This window comes from Echinops telfairi, unplaced genomic scaffold, assembly GCF_000313985.2.
Source record: "Echinops telfairi isolate 266 unplaced genomic scaffold, ASM31398v2 ScPeMD7_7466;HRSCAF=8504, whole genome shotgun sequence".
NCBI classification, from domain to species: domain Eukaryota; kingdom Metazoa; phylum Chordata; class Mammalia; order Afrosoricida; family Tenrecidae; genus Echinops; species Echinops telfairi.
Genome location: NW_022111366.1, coordinates 401152 through 419556, shown reverse-complemented (window position 1 = coordinate 419556; position 18405 = coordinate 401152). Strand labels below are relative to the sequence as shown.

Sequence of the window (18405 nt, the reverse complement as noted above, 5' to 3'; positions counted from 1 at the left end):
TCACTGATTCGGCTTTCCTCGTGCAGTCGGCATCATTGTGTGTGTTTTGTGAGATGGAGGAGGACGTTGTGGATTGGTGTTGGACATAGGGGTTAATGGATTAATGTTGGACTTGTGGGCTTTGGCAGCACTGGGTTGGGATGTTTTCTTGATGTGCAGTTAACCTTTATATAAACTCTCTCTTACACATGAGTTTCTGTGGATTTGTTTCTCTAGTCTACCCAGACTAGAGCTAGTAAAGAAAGTCTGCCTGAAAGAAAGACAGTCTGCCCTGAGCATTATGGTCTTTTAAGATCCACATATGTAGGACCAAGTTTACCGTACTACCAGTTCATTGTGACCCTATAGGATAAGGTAGAACTGCCCCCATGAGTTTCCAACAGTGTAATTCTTTCACCTGCAGAGTGGGTGGTTTTGAACTGCTGGCCTTGTAGTTAGCAGCCCAATGTATAACCACTACACCACCAGGGCTTCTGCAAATTGCCAAGAGCAACTCAAAAGACTAGATAGAAACCTTAGCAGGCAGTGAGTTTTACTAATGTGGGAAGAACAACTCAGACAAGGAAGGCGATAACGACTGTACGACTCAATGTCCACAGTGTCACTAACTACACGTGGAAACAGCTGCATTGCTCTGTTTTTTCTGTGTGTATTCTCAAAACAACAAAATAGATAAAATGTAGGGGAAATGAACTGTGGAGGAAAAACACCCACAAAAGTGGCAACTTTAAATCCCCTCAGTCATTGGTCCCAGCAGGTGTCTTCAATTCATTTAAAGCAATTAGGTGTTATTTTATAATCTCTCCAGTTTCTTCTTACCCGTGTTTGCTGTCTCTAATTAACTTAACATTTGAATGCTAATTAATTGCCAGACACTGTCCTAAACACGATGTATAAAGATAGCACATTATCCCTGCCCTAGAGATACTGCGTACATCCAGTACAGAGCACCTACTGTGTGCCGGGCACTGGGCTAAGCCTCAGGGATACAAAGAGGAATAAGCCTCCTAGCAGGAGACAGCTCGGTACAAGCAGCTTGGGGGGTGGGGGGGAGCACCTTTAGTGGAGAAGTAGTAAGTACAGAGAGGCGGCAGCAAAGGAAAATAAGCAGTCAGCAGCACAGGAAGTAAAAGAGGAGCACACTCCATGTGTTGTTGAAAGAGGACTTGCCAGGTGGAGACGTGGAGTGATGGATTTCTTTACAGCACTGACAGACACACACTGAGAGTGGATGCCGAGTCTGCTTATAGACCATCCAGCACGGAACTCAGAAGACAGTAACGGCTCTTTGGTTTGGAGGCTTAGGGTCATGGTTTCCTGAGACGCCCTAGTTAATTGGTCCAATAAAGTGTTTAGTGCTTCCGTTCCGCCTCCTGGTTGGTTGTCTCATGCCTGGGGGTCTTACTTCTGTGGCCATATAAGGCACCGCAATTGCTCTCTAACCACCTGGGGCAACAGAGGAAGGAGGGTCCAGAACAACAGGAGGATATGGGAAGTGTAGCTAATTGTCTCCTGAACTGCCTCCTCTTTGTGATCAGGAGACCAGAATAGGGGTGAGGGACGGCCTGCTTCTTGGGGAAACTTCAAACAGGACTAGAACACAGGGCATGGGGTCTACCAGCATTGAAACCGAGAGGCAGGCCGGCCTCTGTGTTGCTGAGCTTATCCTGAGAGTAGTGTGTTTCTGAAAGACCCCTCTTGGCAGCACTACAGACAAGGGATTGGCTGCAGAAGGACTGCTTGGAGACTCACATTAATGTTTTAGGCAGAATGTGCTGAAGGACTGAACACGGGTAATGGGGGCTGAGGAGATGGCAGGAAAGACACCGAGTCTGAGGACAACGGAGGGCAGACTCGGCAGCACTGGGAGGAATGCAGCCGCAGTGTCCAGAACGTTTTCGGGCTGGAGAGGCAAACGGGATGAATTCCAGGTGATGCCTGCTGTAGACCGTGCTATGAGTGTGGGCACTCTGGAGATGACAGTTCAGCCAACAGCTGGTGGAAGATGGCAGGAGAATCCAGAAATGATTCGAGGATCATTGTCCAAGATGGAAAAGAAATACGAGGAAAATAGGCGTTGAAGATCAAGAGGTCGTCTTTGTTGCCCTTGCCATCTAGTAGCACCTGGTAACACCTCGTAATGTTACCACCAAGGTTGCCTGCAGATCTCCCACCCGAAGCTCACAGTCCGACCCAGATTTGTTTACTGCTGACTGCTCAGATGAGGCTTTCTACTCTCATCAAGAGTTATAGTCTCAAGACAAGATAGATGCATTAACAAATACATGAAAAAATGCCCACGATCACTAGCCACACAGGAGATGCAAATTATAACTACAGTGAGATACCACTTTACACCCATAATGCTAGCCCAACACACACATACACAAATAAAACAAATGTTGGCGAGGATGTGGAGCGATTAGAACTTGTGTACACTGTTGGTAGACTTGTCAATACCTACAACCACTGTAGAAAACGATATGGCAATACTTAAAGCATCTGGGAATTGAAACCCATATGATCCAGAAATACCACTATTAGGCATATACCCTAAAGAAATGAGACACAACATGAGTGGATGTGTGCTTTCCCATGTTTATAGCAGCACAGTTCACAATAGCAAGAAAATGGAAGCAGGCCAAATGCCCAACAGAATGGATAAAGAATGTATAGTACACAGACACAATGGATACTATGCATCCCTGAAATCAGGGATGCAACCATGAAACACTAAAAGACATGGAAAGATCTGGAAACCATTATGCTGAGCGCAGTAAGTCAATCACAAAAGGACAAGTATTGTCTGAGTCCTCTACTATGAGGGCAAAACTCAATGTATCTTAGGGACCAATTCCTAAACAAAGAGTAGAAGGCTATCTACCAGCCGTCAACCACCCCCTCACCCCCCTATGAGCATGTCACAAGACTCCCCTTGAAGGAGGAGACCTCACATTGGCTAGGGTCACTTCTTCAAGAGGGGGAAACGGGAGAAGACCATCCACTTGATGCTATACAGCGTTGAGACCAGACTGGGACAAATCAAGGGCCCTCCACAGGAATGGAAGGAGAACCTTGCCAGAAAGTCAAGTCAAGACCAGGGGAGGGGACATTTACATACTGGAGGAGACACTGATAGTTCTGTTGGTGAGTACGGTGGGGGGATGGGGAGGTGCAACCTCATCTCGGGAAGGATGGCCACATAATGATTATAGGGAACCTGGGGAGACAGTAGAACAGATTTTATGTTCCTCGGTATACACTACAAATATGTTTCCACCCAACCCTCGATGAACCAGGTCATGTACTAAACACCATGATGACCTTGGAGGCAGCATGGCATTCCCCAGGGGCCACACCAGAAGGACGCAATATAGAGCCCGACTGAGTGAACTGAGCCGCCTCGAAGCTGCCGGCACCCTTGGACTGAAGACTGAGGACTGGGATGGGAGAGGAAGCAGAGGGGCCGCCCGGGGCGGTGAAAGTGGTGATCATTGGACCTTGAGGGGAACCCCCAACTTGAGGGATGTCCAATAGAAAAGACCCAGAATCACCATATATGTAGTACCTCGATGGCCCCCTTGCATTGATATGACAGGTTTTTTGATCTGTTGGGCAGGGATCTGCACTTGTAAGAACTGATCCAGGAAGTTTCCCCTGGCAACAATCTCCAGAGCCCCACTGAACGGGAGGTCAAACTGGGCAGGGCAAAGACTCAAGGTGGAAGTGGGCTCGCACGGACGCATGCTGGCAGTGTCTGGAGCACTGTCATTGAAAAAACTGTTGATGTTCTCAATCCAATTACCTTGTACACCAGGGGGATGACTGACGATGTTTACCTTTGTTGTTTCTTTGGGGTTTTGTTTTTTCTGCCTGTTGGTTTTGTTTGTTTGCTGGTTGTTTGTTGCTGGTGGTGGTAATCCTACGGGGTTTTGTTTTTGTAATAATACAACCGCCAAAGTACACCAGAGTCTTGCATAATCCGTGGACAAGCAGATGGATTCTAGGCTCCCAGGTAACTCTAGTCCCAATCCAAGAACAGTCTGTTCTGGTCACATGGCCCTGCTTGATACCTTCATGAAATGATCACTGAAGATAAGGGTGCTACAGCAAAGTGTGGAGAAGAAAGCAGACGGTGCCCGGCTATTAATTGGATTATTGTCTGGGCTCTTAAAGGCTGTATTCAAACAAGCAGTCATCTAAGTGAGCAATGAACTAAGTCCACAAGGAAGAAACACACCAGCTTGTGTGATCCAAAGATGGCAAAACCAAACCCAAATATGACGAAGGGAAAAGTATCAGAGCTGAAATTGTGAACACCCAATTTGTAGAAGACTCTGGAGACAGTGGGAGCCCCAACCCCATCTGCAGAGCATCTGGTCAGATGAAGCCCCTGGCACAGGCCAGGGACTCAAACAGCTGTACTATCAGACAGAGATCATTATAAACTTGGTTATGCTGGACTGAACTTGACTCCCTCTTGACCCAATCTGAATTTGTTCTAGGCTCAAGTATTTCTTGCTTGTTTCACAACAAAAATTTCTCCCCCTGGCTGTTTAAATATTGATGGGGGTACACGTCATTTGTATTTTTATCTTTAGATTATTCTTATTTTATCCTTACTGCTTTATTTCATCTTTGTTTTTATTGTCCCTGTTGGGTGTCCCAGTTTGAGAAGCAAAGAAGGGCTAGGTGCATAGAGACAGTAACTGATGCACTGACTTGTCGGGGATGGGGGTGGGGGAGATAAGGAGGGAAAGAGGTTTGGGGAGCCAACAATGAATGTGGGAGGGGGCACTAGAGCTGATTGTGATTACGTATATACAACTTTTATGCGATTTAATACTACATCAAGAAAACCACGGGGAAATGAAGCAGCAGCAGCCACACTTGACGGATGGCTACCACGGGTGAAGGGAGAGTTGGAGCTTAGGGGCGTTGAGGTTATGTCAATGGTGGGGGATAACTGGGAAAGGGATATCAATAACGGTTGTACAGCACAGAGCCTAACCAATGGCACTGAATTACATTGGTACAAGTTGTGGAAATCGAGAATGTGTTGTGTATAGTTTTGCCACGATTCGCAAAAAAACCACACGCGTAGCAAGGACAACGAGGAAGAGGAAATGTCCTAGAATTGAATGCGGTGACCGTCGATCAGCTCTTGATACGACTGCACTACTGAATGGCATGGCGTGTGCACGGAATGCTAGTAAAACGGTTCCCTTGCTTGTTCAAGGCGGTCCCGTCTCGGAAGCGGAATCGACGCGCCGGCGCTCCTCGGGGCGCCGCGCCATGGCCGCCGCTCGGGTGCTGCTGCTCCTGGCCGGACCCCCGGAGCCGGCCAGCTTCGCACGGAGCGTGTGCGGGCTCCTGGGCGCCGGGCCGGAGCGCGGGCCGAGGCCCACTCACTGCAGCCTGAAGCGGGGCCAGCTGGTGCTCTCGGACCGGCCCTTCCCGGGCGCCGCGGCCAGGCTTCCGCTCCAGGTCGGGGAGGCGGGGGACAACGGCCGGCCGGGAGGGAGGGAGGCAGGCGCGGGGACGGGGCTGCGCAGGGGGGGCGGGGGGCAGCCCGCTGCTCCCGGCCTCCTCCCTCCCCACGCGGCCCCGCCCGGTTCCTAAAGGCCCCAGAAGCCCTAACTTGTGGGCTCCCCTGCCAGCGATCCCCTTTCTGCCCCTTCGCGGCTCTGGAGCAGCGGCCCAGAGGCTCCAGACCCGAGCTGCCCACAGACCGAGGTGTGGACTTGGGTGTGGCCGTCATTCTGCAGTCCTGCGACCAGACTGTCCTGTTGACACGCAGGACCCGCACCCTCAGGGTTTCCCCCAATATCTGGGTACCCCCAGGTGAGCATCCTTTCCCCTTATTCCCAGGAGGATGCAAAGTGGGCCCAAGATACAAGATGTGGCAGCTGCATGTGTCCACCAGAGGGAGGGCCGTGGAAACACTGAGTGGGGGGAGGGGTCCCCACCCCTCACGACACTCATGTAGTGACCTGTTTTTGCAGGTGGGCATGTGGAACTGGAGGAAGAGGTAACCTTGGACCACCTTGATGTGGGTAGAGAGAGGGGCAAAGAAAGGCTAGCAGGAAGGAGGCAAGCCCCAGCTCCTCTGACCGGCCCTCTCTGACTCCCAGCTGCTGGACGGAGGACTCCGAGAGCTTTGGGAGGAGAGTGGACTACGGCTGGCCCAGGGCAAGTTCTCCTGGGTCCCTCTAGGGTTATGGGAGGTAAGGAAGGGACCCTGGAGACCCTTCTACTTAACCAACTTCTGGTTACGCCCGAGTCGGAATCCACTTGATGGCCTTGCGTGTTAGCCCTCAGCTTCTTCGATCAGACTGTAGGATTATCTGCCTTGGCCATGGGGGCTGAAGGTGGAGTGTGAGATGGAGTCACCCAGTCCTCACCCAGTTACCTCTGGCCCCCTCCACCCTCTGGACCAGCATCCTTTCACCTGAAAGCTGTTTTATAGTCTCTGGTTCCCAATTCCCACCGTTTCCTCCTCAGTCTGCCTACCCTCCACGGCTGAGCTGGGGTCTCCCCAAGTACCATCACATCGTCCTCTATCTGCTGGTCACCTCCCAGGAGTCAGAACAGCAGCTGCAGGTAGGGCTGGCAGGACAAGGGCATGGGCTCATGGAAGCCTGGTCTGGTTCTGCCTGTGACTAAAGAACGAGGGGCCCAAGGGAGCACGTGACCTACACAGCCCTGCCCCATGGCTCTCCTCTTCGGCTGTGGGTCAGGCGGGCTCAAGGCCTAGCTTCCCGGGACAAACATGTCTGACCCAACCAGGCACGGATCCAACCAAACCCAAGTGAGGTGAGCGCCTTCATGTGGCTGGGACCAGATGTAGCAGCTGCAGTGGCAGCCACAGCGGATGGAACAGAGACAGCCAGACCTCTTCCCCAGGGCTTACCGCCTTCCATCCCGTAAGTCTGAGTTTCTCCCCAATTCCCCACTGCCAGGTCCGGTTTCTATCCCTTCCTCATGGAGGAACTATGTCGTGGTCAGCTGGTAATGAAGAGGGCACATGGTTATCAGACGCTGACCACCAGTCCACTCAAGGGCGCTTGCTCCGACCAGCTAGCTCTGAAGGCTGGCGTTCTGAGTCCCCGTTCTCCCACAGGGGCATGTAGCCTCCCCTTGCACCTGTTTCCTTTCTGTATGATGAAAGCCTGCCCCACCTGTGGTGGTTGGGGGGGGGGCGGGGCTAGATCACTTAGTGGAGGTGGAAGTGCTTTGCAAGGCGCAGCCCAAATAGGAGCTGGCATTCCGCAGTGCAGTGGAGCTGCTGGAGGATGGAGAAGCCCGACCGCAGGCCCTGCCTGTGGCCACACTGCTAAGGACCACTCCAACCACAGCAAAGCTGGAGGAGAGGGTCAGCATGGGGACCAAGTTTGCCCTCAGGCTCTGGCTGCAGCACCTGGGCAGGTAAGCGGGAGGAGGTACTGAGAGTTCCTATCATGAGGCTGGGTGCTCTGGATCACAGGTCCCCAAATTTACTTGGTCTACTGCTCCTTTTCAGGAAAACAAAACAAAACACACTACCGCTCTGGCAATGAAACACTTTCATACAATAGCCCATAATCCAGGATAAAGTCTAGGTATCTGCTTTGGTAGACACCCCCTCCTTGCATCATGCCAGTGTCCCCCAGGGGGCGAATCAGTCACTTTGGGAAACACTGGTCTACATGTTTGTTTTTTAATGGGTGCATAGGGCGGGAAGGAAGGAGAAAGGACAGTTGCTCTTGGAAATCCACAGGGTGACAACCCCACCTTGTGAGAGTGGAGCTCACCTGGACCCAAGGCCAACCAAAGAAGAGCCGACCCTGGATGCCCTGCCCCCAAGCCAGGGGCTTGGAAAGCCAAGTTCATAAGCCGCTCTCCAACCAACACTCACAGAATATTCACGACCTTTATTATGGGTGAGCATTTTGCTAAAATGTTGGGAATAAAAAGTAAAATCATAACAGAAGTTCTAGGCCCTGGAGAAGACTGAAAAAAAGGAATTGGGACGGAGGCCCGAGTCCCCCTGTGTCCCCAGAAAGGTGCAGACGGAACCAACCGGGGGCCTCTGAGAGCTTGGGCCCCGGGCTGGTCGTTAAGACACGTTAGGAACTTTAAATATATAAATAGAGAAAGACCCAGGTTAGGCCAGGGCCTGCCCCCAACCCTAGGGGATCAGGACCAAGGCCTTAGCATCTCCTCAGTCAGCCTGGGAAGCGGGAGGTGGGAAAAGCCATCTTTGGAGTATTTGGTTTTTGTTTATGTACAAAAAACAATTTTGCAACCCAAAATAAAGTTCTCTGTCCACGGTTTCTGTTTCTCCTCTTGTCTGTTTGGCCAAAGGGAACGAACGGAATGGACGTGACGAGACAATGGAGGTGGGAGAACAGAGCCCTGGGTTTGGGGGATGAAAGAATCGGGCACCCGGGGAGCAAAGAGAGACCGGCCCCTCCTCACAAGGCTGGACATACAGTTCGGGCTGACTCAGCCCTTCCCCCAACCCAACCCCAGCCCACTTGCCTGCCACTGCCTAGGCGAACACACCCAGAGCAAAGCGCGGCCTCCAGAGAGCACTTCCACAGTGGACCAGGACGTCCTTAGCAAGAGGTTAAATATTAACCCTTTGGGTACTGGCCTTGTCAGGCAGAGATAAGGCCAAAAATCGGTGTCCATGAAGGTCTATCCGGTCTGTCTGGCCAGAAGCCCCACAGGGGTGGGGGTCAGAGTGGCCAGGGGTCTGGACCCCACTTCATCCTTGCTCACAGTTGGGAGGGGACAATGAAGGGTTCACAGTCCAAGGGACTCAGTCCAGAGAAATAATGTCTGACCTACAGCCGGCCAAGGAGGGACCTGAGGGCAGGGGGCCTCCATGCCCCTCCCGCAAGGTCCCCCCCGGGGCCACAATGCTGCTGACCCGGCCTGGAGGCGGTGCCGGAGGGGAGCTGCGGTGGGAGCTCCCCAGCGGGGCCAGTGGGCCCAGGAAGTGGGCAGGGGTCCCCCGGTACTGGAAGAAGTGGCCAAGGGCATCCTGCTCGTCTAGCGAGGTGATGACGGAGGGGCCGTAGTGCTGGGAGGGATGAAGGGCAGAGTTTACAGGTTTGTCCTGACTTCCCCCACCTCCCCATCTCAGAAATGCAGTCAGGGTAAGTCGGGCCCTGTGGGTCACGGAAGCATTCTCTCAGAAGCAGGGCAGCAGCCTCTCTCTGGCTCTTTCTCCCACTTCCCCCGCATCCCATCCCTGAGACAGGCCTCCAGCTCAAGGGCATCTGGAGCGTGGGTAATGTCAAGTTGAGGCAGGTGTGGTGTTCAAGTGCCACGGGGAGGTGGAGGGTATGAGGGGGGAGCAGGATGGCGAGCAGGTTGGGACAACAGTGACAGGGCATCTTAGAAGACATGAACGGAAACGTGATAAGCTGCCTGCCCTGTCCGTCCCCTCCCAGAAGCACTGAGCCAGGTCCTGGTGGGGGAGAAGGAGCCCATCAGCGCTAGAAAGGACATTTCAGAGAGCCTCACAGGGGAAGGCCACTTACCTGGCTCTCTGTCTGCAGGAAAGAAAATAAATCTAAACCTGGGAGGAAGAGAAAAATCAAGAGTCAGTTTCCTCAGTCTATAAACCCGAGTCCACAGACCGAGTGCCCTCAAAGTATCCATGAGTGAAGGACACAGGAGCCCTGGTGGCACCGAGGCTGAGAGCCTGGCTGCTAACTACAAGCTCAGCAGTTCGAACCCACCGGCTGGATTGTGGGAAGAAGATGTGGCCATTGGCTCCCCTACAGACAACCGTCTTAAAAATCCTCTGAGATGAACTCTGGGCTGAGTCGGCCATGGTCTGAGTGCTCCCGGGGCTGGGAGCACATGAGGAGCCCCTCCATTCCCCGAGGACCAGGAGCTCAATGAGCAGTCCCCTCTGCCTTTCACACTCGGGACCTGTGCTGGCCGGGCTGAGGGTCAGAGGACACCAGACGGAGGCGGGGGCAAGCGCAGGACCACAGTGTGGCCCTGTGCAGGGCTGGTTCCTCCAGTCTCTGGGGACCCACCCTGAGGAAGGGGTGGGTGCTTTGTTGGCAATGGGCCTTTTGGTTACCGATTGTGAAACAGGTGGCCTGGGAGACCAGGAGATGTGCGTCTTGGTGGACAGGGGTCTGAAGTACACTGAAATTGACCTACAAACTTGTTGGTACAGACTACAGTTCTTGCATTTTCTTACCCCCCTAAAAAAATTGGAAAATAAGAGAAACAAAAAACATTAAGTCTCCTGTGTGACTCTGATCCCAGAAAGATAGAAATTCCTTAAGTTGTGGGCACTTTGGAGAGAGCCATGCGCCTCTGAAATAGAGCAAGGGTTCTGCCGGGGTCTGCGGAGGGGATGGCAGTACCGGGCCCAGCCTGGGACTGGTGTCCTACCTTGGATGTCAGCCCCCAGCGGGAAGGCAGGCGGACGCTCATGCAGAGGGAGCGTGGACAGGAAATCCCCGCCCAGTGAGCCCACGGCAGGGCTGCGGAGCACAGAGGACAGCTGGTGACCGGAGGTCAGGGCGCTGTGAGGGGAGAGGTGGAGCTGCGGCAGCCGGGGAACACAGACGCCCTCCCACGGCTCCGCCACCCAGGCCCCTGACTCCCCAGGGTCCCACCACCCTCTCCCTTGCCCGGCGATCACAAAGCACCCCTGGCTGTCTTGCCCGTCGCTTCTGCTGCAGATGCGCCCTGTCTCCTCGTACCCTTTGCTGCCAGGCAGAGCCGGCAGGGTAGCTGAGGCGACAGGACAGTGCTTCTTGGTCGGGGGCAGGTCCTCCTCGTCTGAAGAGCTTTCTATTGTCAGGTCAATAACCTCAACCTTCTTCTTATTCTCCGGGGGGTCTCCCTCGCGGACCGGGCTGTACTGGAGGCCTGTGGGAGGGGAGTCAGCAGTGTCTCAGAGAAGAGGCAAGCCAGGATTGAGCTCAGCTGGAGGGCGGGGTGTCACTCACCATCCAGCCCAAACCCTGGTGGGGGGCAAACCTCAGACGCCTCCTTCTTAGGCCTCATTGGGCACCAGGAGCCATCTTCCATGAACTGGATCTCATCGCAGTCCGAGCAGGAATTAAGAATCTCCATGAATAAACTGGGGGAGAGGAGGGACAGCAGTTCGTAGGGCTGGAGATGGCTGCAAGAGGAGCCGGAGAGTCCGGCCACTTACCTTCCTATACCTCAGTTTTCTCACCTGTAAAACAGGGATAACACCCATCCTACTGGTCTGAGTTGTTAAAATCAAGTGAAAGGTGCAGAAAAGAGCTTCGCAAACTCTGCAAGTGCCAGGCTTAAAGGTAAGGACATTCTGAGCACGTGGTATGTGGTGCTGGGAACAAGACCTTAGAAGGCACAGAGGTACAGAACTCCACAGGCCAGATCAAAAGGGCACTGAGAACAGGACCGTAGTGCCGACTTGGGGTGGGTGGGAGGGATGTTTGATTAGCCAGATCAACAAACACAGTCAAGGCCCCCAAAGTGCCTGATGGTTATGCTCAGTGGGAGATGGGTAGTTGAGACAGGCAATTTGGCGTAACAGTTCATACATTCACTCTGCCATTATTTATAGTACAGGCAGTCCCCGGGTTACAAGCAAGGAGAGCAGTTCCTAAACGTGTCTTTAAAAATCTCGTAGGCGAGCAGGGTGCATTCGGTGAAGATGCTAACTGCAAGGTCAGCGCTTCAGAACCAGGCTTCTAGGAAGAAAGCGGGCTTTTTAATCCAACGAAGAGGTGCAGTCTCAGAGACGCACAGGGGCAGTCCTGCCCTGTCATACAGGGTCGCTCTGCGTCAGCACGGGCTCGATGGCGCGGAGTGGGGCGGGGTGTTGGTTAGTGCTGTGGGCTAGGTACTGCTGTGACCTAGGCATTGGGCTGCTTACCACATGGTCGGCAGACCAAGGCCACCAGCCCCTCCACGGCAGAAAGACAGACTGTCTGCTCTCATAAAGATTTGGTCTCAGAAAGCCTACATAGGGTCCTTATGAATAGGAATCAACTTGATGGCAGTTGGTTTAGCGCAGAAAAGAAGAACTCAAAACCTTTTCAATGATTGTAAAATCTGTATGTGCCACAAGTGAAAGTGACTGTGATGAGAAATTTCTTCAAATCTGGGTTTGTTTAAGGGCTGCCCTAGTAGCACAGGGGGTAAGGCACTTAGCTATTAGCAGAGGGTCAGTGGTTCGAATCCACTAGAGGCTCCAGGGGAGAAAGCTGTGACAGTTCACTTCTCCAACGATTGGCCGCCCTGGAAACTACAGGGCAGTGCCACCTGCCCGGGGGGGGGCCACAATAAGAACTATCTCAATGGCAGTGGGTTTTGTCTGGTTTCTGTAGGTTTGACTCTCAGGCACATCACAATGAGAGTACACGGACAGTCTGAAGGGCAAATAAGAGGTATGCATAGAAGGTGGGCATTCCTCACCCTGCGACTGCCAGCATGTACAGTTATGAGCAAGACAATCTCTCTGGACCTCAGTCTCTTCATCGGTAACAACAAGGCCCCTCTGAGCACTACTGGGAGGGGTCGATGAAATAAGACACGTGAACTGCTGGACCCAAAGCCTAGTGCGTGCTAAGCCCTCAGTGATGACGCAGACAGAGAATGGAGTCTGGCAAAGGGGAAAGAAAGGGGAGATGATGGAATACATAGGGGGGCCTTCCAAAAGTGCATGGAAAATAAAAGGGAAACTAATGGGCTCCCCTGCCCCAAACACTTTAAAATCCCTCGGAGACAGGGTTCCTCTCAGAAGAGGCCTGAGTGGCTGCTGTAGCAAAGAGGAAACAGAATGGCCCTACCCATCAATGATCAGGGACTCATAGGGAGCCTTCTTGTCGCACACGGGGCACGTCCACGTGGGCTTCTTCTCATTCATCTGCAGATAGAGGGCAGCATCGAAGCTCTGCAGATGGGCGCAGGTGAGTGCGCGGCAGGGGACTGTCAGCCGCATCTTCCCGAGCTGAAAGAGGCAAATTCTCTGGTCAGGGTCCCCACGTCCAGGGCAACCTCACTCTAGTATCACAGTCCAGGGTTAACCCAGCCCTGCTCCCCTGGACTCACCGGGCACATGAGAGACACCCGAAGACTCGTAGTAGCCACCTCACTGTCTGGGTCAGCGGTCAATTTCTCCTTGACTGAAACAAGAGGGAGGCCAGGGCCGGGGCTCAGCAAGGCGAGGGGGGACTCAACACAGGGTCAGGTCCGAATCAGATGGCTCTGGCTGAGAGGCCTTCGGGACCAATGGATGTCTCACTGGGCAGGGAGGGGATCTGGATAAGGAAGGAGGCGTGGAGGACAGAGTGCCCCTGGAGGTTTCAACACAGCCAGCTGGCACTTTGGCAGATAGTCTAGAGCAGGGGAGGGCACACTTTTGAGACGGAGGAGCCAATCCTGTCCCTCACAGCAATTTAAAAAGTTACTCGAGAGCCACAAATACATTTTTACAAACAAATGAAATCACCAACAATATCCTTTACAGATTTTCCATTTTACTTCAGAGCGGTATGTAGCTACACCGACACACTGCCTGTGGTTCCCGAGCCAGTGTCTGCCGACCCCTGGTCTAGAGCAAAGCTTCTTAAACTGTGGTCCCCACCACATCGGGTTGTGAACAGTTCAACTGAGAGTTACAAATAATTCTGCAACCGTATACAAGGCTTCTGAATGCGCAGTGACCAAAAGTGAATTCAAAATCAAACATGAGTCTGGGGTGTTTCTGGCAGCATTTGCCCATTTTATAAATCTCTTGGGCCAAAAAGGGGTCGCAAGCGGGGAAAGTTTAAGAAGCCCTGGTCCAGAGCAGTGTTGCCCCTGTGAGGGGCTGCAAAAGCAGACCCCATACGCTGTCCTGGATTAAGGGCCAAGTACACGGTTCCAATGGCCAGGGCGGTGCTGAGTGATGATTTTTCTGAAAAGGGGGTGGTAGGCCAAGGCAGATTGGGGAAGGGAAGAAAAAAAATTTGCTCACTGCCCTTCTGACATGGTAAACTTTTGTACTACAGTCTATAACCCAGGTTAAGGTGTAGGTGTCTGCTTGTGCACCCCTGTGGATCGTGTCAGTGCCCCCCCCCCCCATTGCCCGCTGGTCTAGAGAGAACTAAAGCATCATGGGAGAGTTCCATGACATGATTTTTAAGGCCCTTCCCAATCCTAAGAGGTCATATTCCAGCAGGGCTGGAGTTGGGGGTCTGTGAGCCATGAAGCACTGTATGCTTGGGAGTAAATGGCTGGCATTCAGTGCCTAGGAGTGGTCCGAATTCTCCACCAAACAAACTGGTAAGGTGAGGATGGGGTCAGGATGGGGGCTCATGTGAGAGGGGAAAGGAAATGTCCCAGGAGGGGTGTGGTGTGGCTTGATTATGAAGGCTGGGGGGTGGGGGTGGGGGTGGGGCTTGGCTGCAGGTCAGAGGACGAACCGAGAGAGGCTGTTACTCACTCAGCGCCCGGGAGTGGTCTGGGTTCCGGATGCCCTTGGCTCTGAGCTTCTGTAGAAGGGTCCCTGCAGTCAACTGCCTCACCAGGTACACAGACAAGGAGTAATTCTACTTGGGGGTGGAGGGGAGTAATGATCAGCCCCTGCTTTTTACACCCACCCCCCACCCTTGCCCCATGAAGGCTGGAGACACTGGGTTATACAGCAGAGCTCTAGAAAGAGGAACATGCTTCCCCAAACCAGGCCACGGGATGGTTTCCCCCACTCTCTTCCCTGTCCTACAGGACCCCACCCCCACCCCCAGGTTCGCTGCCTCAGCCACGCTCACCCGTCCAAACTCAGATGACCAGTTGACTACGATGGTATTGGGAACGGTAGCCGAGAGCCGAGCCAGAGGTGTGATGTTGATGGGGCGGCTGGGCCTCTTGGGCTCTGCTCCATTCTTGGTGGGGGGAAGGTAACCCTGGAAAAGGGAGGGGCTGTCAGAGGAAGGCTCCGTGGGAACTGGGCTATTCACTCCTTGAAGGGATGGACGGCGGGTGCAGTCACTGACCAGGGGGGTGGGGACTCATTCAGTGACTCAAAAAACTGGGGCACTAAGGTTGGGGGTGCAGAGAAAAGAAGGCACAGTCATTGTCCGAGGAAAGGCGCTCTGTGTCCATAAGGTAAGGTGGAGAACGGGGGTGCCTCACCTCTGCCGACTCCCAGCTCTGGGGTATTCACAGCCAAGAAGTCTTCCCTGAGTCTCTGGGTGGAACTGGCTGTCCTTCTGAGTTCTGACCCAGCCCTTTGTTGAGCCCTCTCTAAGTAAGCACTGTGCAGATGAGCCAGGCACTGTGCTAGGCATATCTCTTTATGGGCCTGTCTCTCCACAAATCCCAAGGCAGCAGGGGCCATCCCCCATTCATCGAGGTCATCCCAGCACTGGCGCAGTCACGGCCCCTAACAAGTGCACCGCTCACACGGGTTGAAAGGAACTGAAGGGGGGTCAGGAGTGACTGCTAGAGAAGGGAAGAGCACTTACCGGCAGGGGGCACAGCTTCCCATTGACCTTGACAAAGAGGTTGGGGGGGAAATAGTCTTCCTGGGGGCAGCTGGTCTCACAGAGACAGAACCTGGTTAAGAGATGGAAGATGATGAAAGGGTGGGAAGCCGGTTCTGGGACGGGATCCAGGAGCGACAGCAGGAGCCCCAGGAAGCCAAGCATGCATGTCTGTAGCCCACCCCAATCCCACAGGAGGTCCAAGGCCGGGATGGGCACTGACAGCAGGAACAGACCCTAGGGGTATTCGCCACTCCCACCCCCAGTGGGGCCCGGGTAGGCCAGGGAGAGGGGGCCAAATCACCTTAGCTGCACTTGGATGGTATAATCGCATTTGGATCCCGGCAGAAGCTCTCTGTAACAGAGGGAGAGATGTCAGCATGCTGCACCCAACCACCGGGCGAGGAGGTGGAGAGTGAGATGTCCAGGGAATCAAGAAGAGACACCACAGGGGCTGAGGGTGAGGGAAGGAGGCAGCCCAGGAGGACAGCAGGGGAGAAGAGAAGGCCAGGCTGGCAGAGAGCAGAGCGGAGGGCTCACCACCCAGAATGGAGGCCGGAGGGCTGAGTAGGCAAGTACCTGGACGTGAGGACCTGCTGCACTTGCTGGGGCGTCAGGGCAAAGGTAAAGTGCGCTTCTTCAAACCGCTGGCTGGAGGTGGATGCTGAGGACACAAAAGGGCGGTGACCCCCAAGCCAGGCACCCACTGGCGGCCTCAGGAGTTGCCCCCGTCCCGGGTGGCTGATCCCACAAGGGCGAAGGCCCAAGAAAGGATCAGGGGAGAGGCTGAGGGTCCATGGAGAACCATACCGAGGGTGGTGGGCCGGATGAGTTCCCCGTAGACTTCATAGAAAGGCAACAGTTTCATGGTGACATCAGGGTGCACAGGCTGGGGCAGAGAAGGGTGCATGTCTACCTCACGCTTGGGGACCAGCACAGTGCCAGGGGCCAAGAGGGACGGGGGAATGGGGGCTAAGGGGCTGGGGGAGGTGACAGGAGGGGTGCCAGGGGGCAGCGAGATCAGGGAGAGATCGGAGGGCCCCAGGGTCTTCCGGGGAAAGCGCCGGCGGTAAAGCTCCTTGATCTTCATCTGGACGCTGGGAGCACAGCTGGATTTGAGGAGGTGCAGGGCCTTGGCCAGGAGCTCGTGCTTCCTTCCACTCTTGTTCCGGCCAGCGAAGCCGAGGAGCACCTGGAGCTCAGAGACCCGGAAACTCATCACCATGTGCTGTGGGGAAGAACAGAAGCTGCGAATCCCGCCAAGGACCCTGAGCCCCAGCTACCCGGTGGTCAGGGCCTCTTCTCCACCAGCACTGATCAGAGTGCTGCTTTTCAGCTAGCGAGATGAGCTTCTGGCAATGGCCCTGGCCAGAGGGGCCTCTCGGCTCCCTTTTAAAAGCCTCTGGACAATCTCACCTGGAGGCCTCAGCTGGCGTGGCCCCCTCTCCCCTGGCCTGGAAGCTGGTCACAGCAGGAGCCAGGGAGGGCAGACAGCAAGCCATCCCCAGGCACACACTCTGAGTCCACTCGCACTTCCCACCCCTCTCCTGAACAGTCCTGTAAGCTGCTCAGCTCCTGTCCTGCTCTTACCTAGACCTGCCCCCCAGCCTCCTGGGAAGAGGATAAGATACAGGAGACGCAGGAGAGAAGAAAGGACTCGGGCGGCAGAGAGCCCTTTGGAGACAGAAGGAGGCAGATGGTGAGAGGAGTGTGCCCCTCAGTTCACCCCTCCCAACTACCTCGACCTACCTCCCCCAAGCCTCTGAAGCCTTTGTTGTGGACAAGGGTTTCCAGGCCAGAGTTCAATATTCCTAATTGCCCACATCCTTCCTCTGTGTCACCTGTGTAATCTCCACGCCCCGAGTCCTAGTTTCTGAGGAAAACATGGCCAAAACGGGGGCGAAGGGAGACGACGAGTCAACCCCCAAGTCTAGGTATACCCGGGCCCACCATGGGCCAGAAACTAAGATCCGGTTCTCTCCTCCGGAGAGAAAAGACGAGCCCCAGGCCATCCTTCCCAGAGAGGACAGAGGAGAGCAAGGTGCGAGGCAGAAGCCCTGGCAGAAGGGGAAGCAGTGCCTGGCTGCACACCGCAGGGTGGGGCAGAGGGCTAATGCGCGTGGTCGCTGACGGAAAAGCAGGAGGTTCCAGTCCATCCAACAGTGCCTCGGGAGAAAGGCTGGGGACTCGACTCGGGAAAACTCAGTCCTTGCAAACCTCACGGAGCACGACTCTCCTCTGCCACCCGAGGATGGCCCTGGGTCAGCAGTCAGTCAGATGGGCCCCGGATTAGGCACCAAATCAAACCTGGTGGCAGAGGGGTGAACCCACTGGGGGGAGGCTGGGCGAGCTCTTCTCCCACGCAGACATGCACAGACTCCGTACGGTGGTGGGAGCGCTCTCCTTCCGGGACTCCTGGCCATGATTCTGCAGAAGATGCTCGGCCACGGACCGGCCTTGCTGGGCTCTCCAAAGTCCTTCCCTTCGTGGCAGGGCTGGCCTTATGGGCTAGTCTCCTTTGAGGGCTGCGGGGAACTAGCTCCTCTCCCCCTGCCTCACCCTCACTTCCTCCGCTCTCTCTCCGTCTTTCCAACAGTTGGGCCTCCAGCGGGCCCAGCTTGGGGCTCCACAGCCACACCCGCTCGCGGACACGGGCTGCATGTTGCCCCACCCCTCGGTGCACGCACACGAGCCCCGCCCCCTGCACCCCAGCCACTTCCAGGGCACATCCCGAGGCTGGAATCCCAACCGCGGTCCCCAAGCCTCCATCCCATTTCCCCGAGGAGCCGCTCCTCCATCCGTGCCCAGTCCCATCCCCACCGCTGCCCGCGGCGGCCGCGTCCCTGGGCCTGGATGGGCTCGGCCCCCTCCGCCTCTGCAACAGCTGGCCGCTCGCCCCACCCCTACAGCTGGCGGCACCACC

General features: G+C 54.7%; 2 protein-coding genes across 4 annotated transcripts; one reads left to right on the top strand and one right to left on the bottom strand.

The window, feature by feature from the left end:
• The first annotated feature begins 5295 nt into the window (after positions 1-5295).
• Positions 5296-8315, top strand: NUDT17 (nudix hydrolase 17). The gene is made up of 8 exons (XM_004717286.2): positions 5296-5487; positions 5661-5844; positions 6006-6031; positions 6135-6227; positions 6505-6603; positions 6790-6926; positions 7276-7428; positions 7760-8315. Exons 1-8 carry the CDS (start codon positions 5296-5298, stop codon positions 7872-7874), a joined length of 999 nt encoding a protein of 332 aa, XP_004717343.1. The 3' UTR covers positions 7875-8315.
• PIAS3 (protein inhibitor of activated STAT 3) lies at positions 7899-18140 on the bottom strand. Of its 3 annotated transcripts, none has more exons than XM_004717272.2 (14): positions 17073-18140; positions 16293-16710; positions 16062-16146; positions 15787-15837; positions 15465-15555; positions 14769-14903; positions 14444-14549; positions 13069-13142; positions 12807-12967; positions 10971-11104; positions 10722-10890; positions 10408-10541; positions 9534-9571; positions 7899-9070 (listed from the first exon to the last, which is right to left on the bottom strand). In XM_004717272.2, exons 2-14 carry the CDS (start codon positions 16705-16707, stop codon positions 8807-8809), a joined length of 1857 nt encoding a protein of 618 aa, XP_004717329.1. In that variant the 5' UTR covers positions 16708-16710; positions 17073-18140; the 3' UTR covers positions 7899-8806. The 3 variants fall into 3 exon arrangements, with proteins under 3 accessions (XP_004717329.1, XP_045139640.1, XP_045139639.1); XM_045283705.1 differs by having other exon boundaries at positions 16293-17156; positions 17790-18140; XM_045283704.1 differs by having other exon boundaries at positions 17790-18140.
• Positions 18141-18405: the final 265 nt, after the last annotated feature.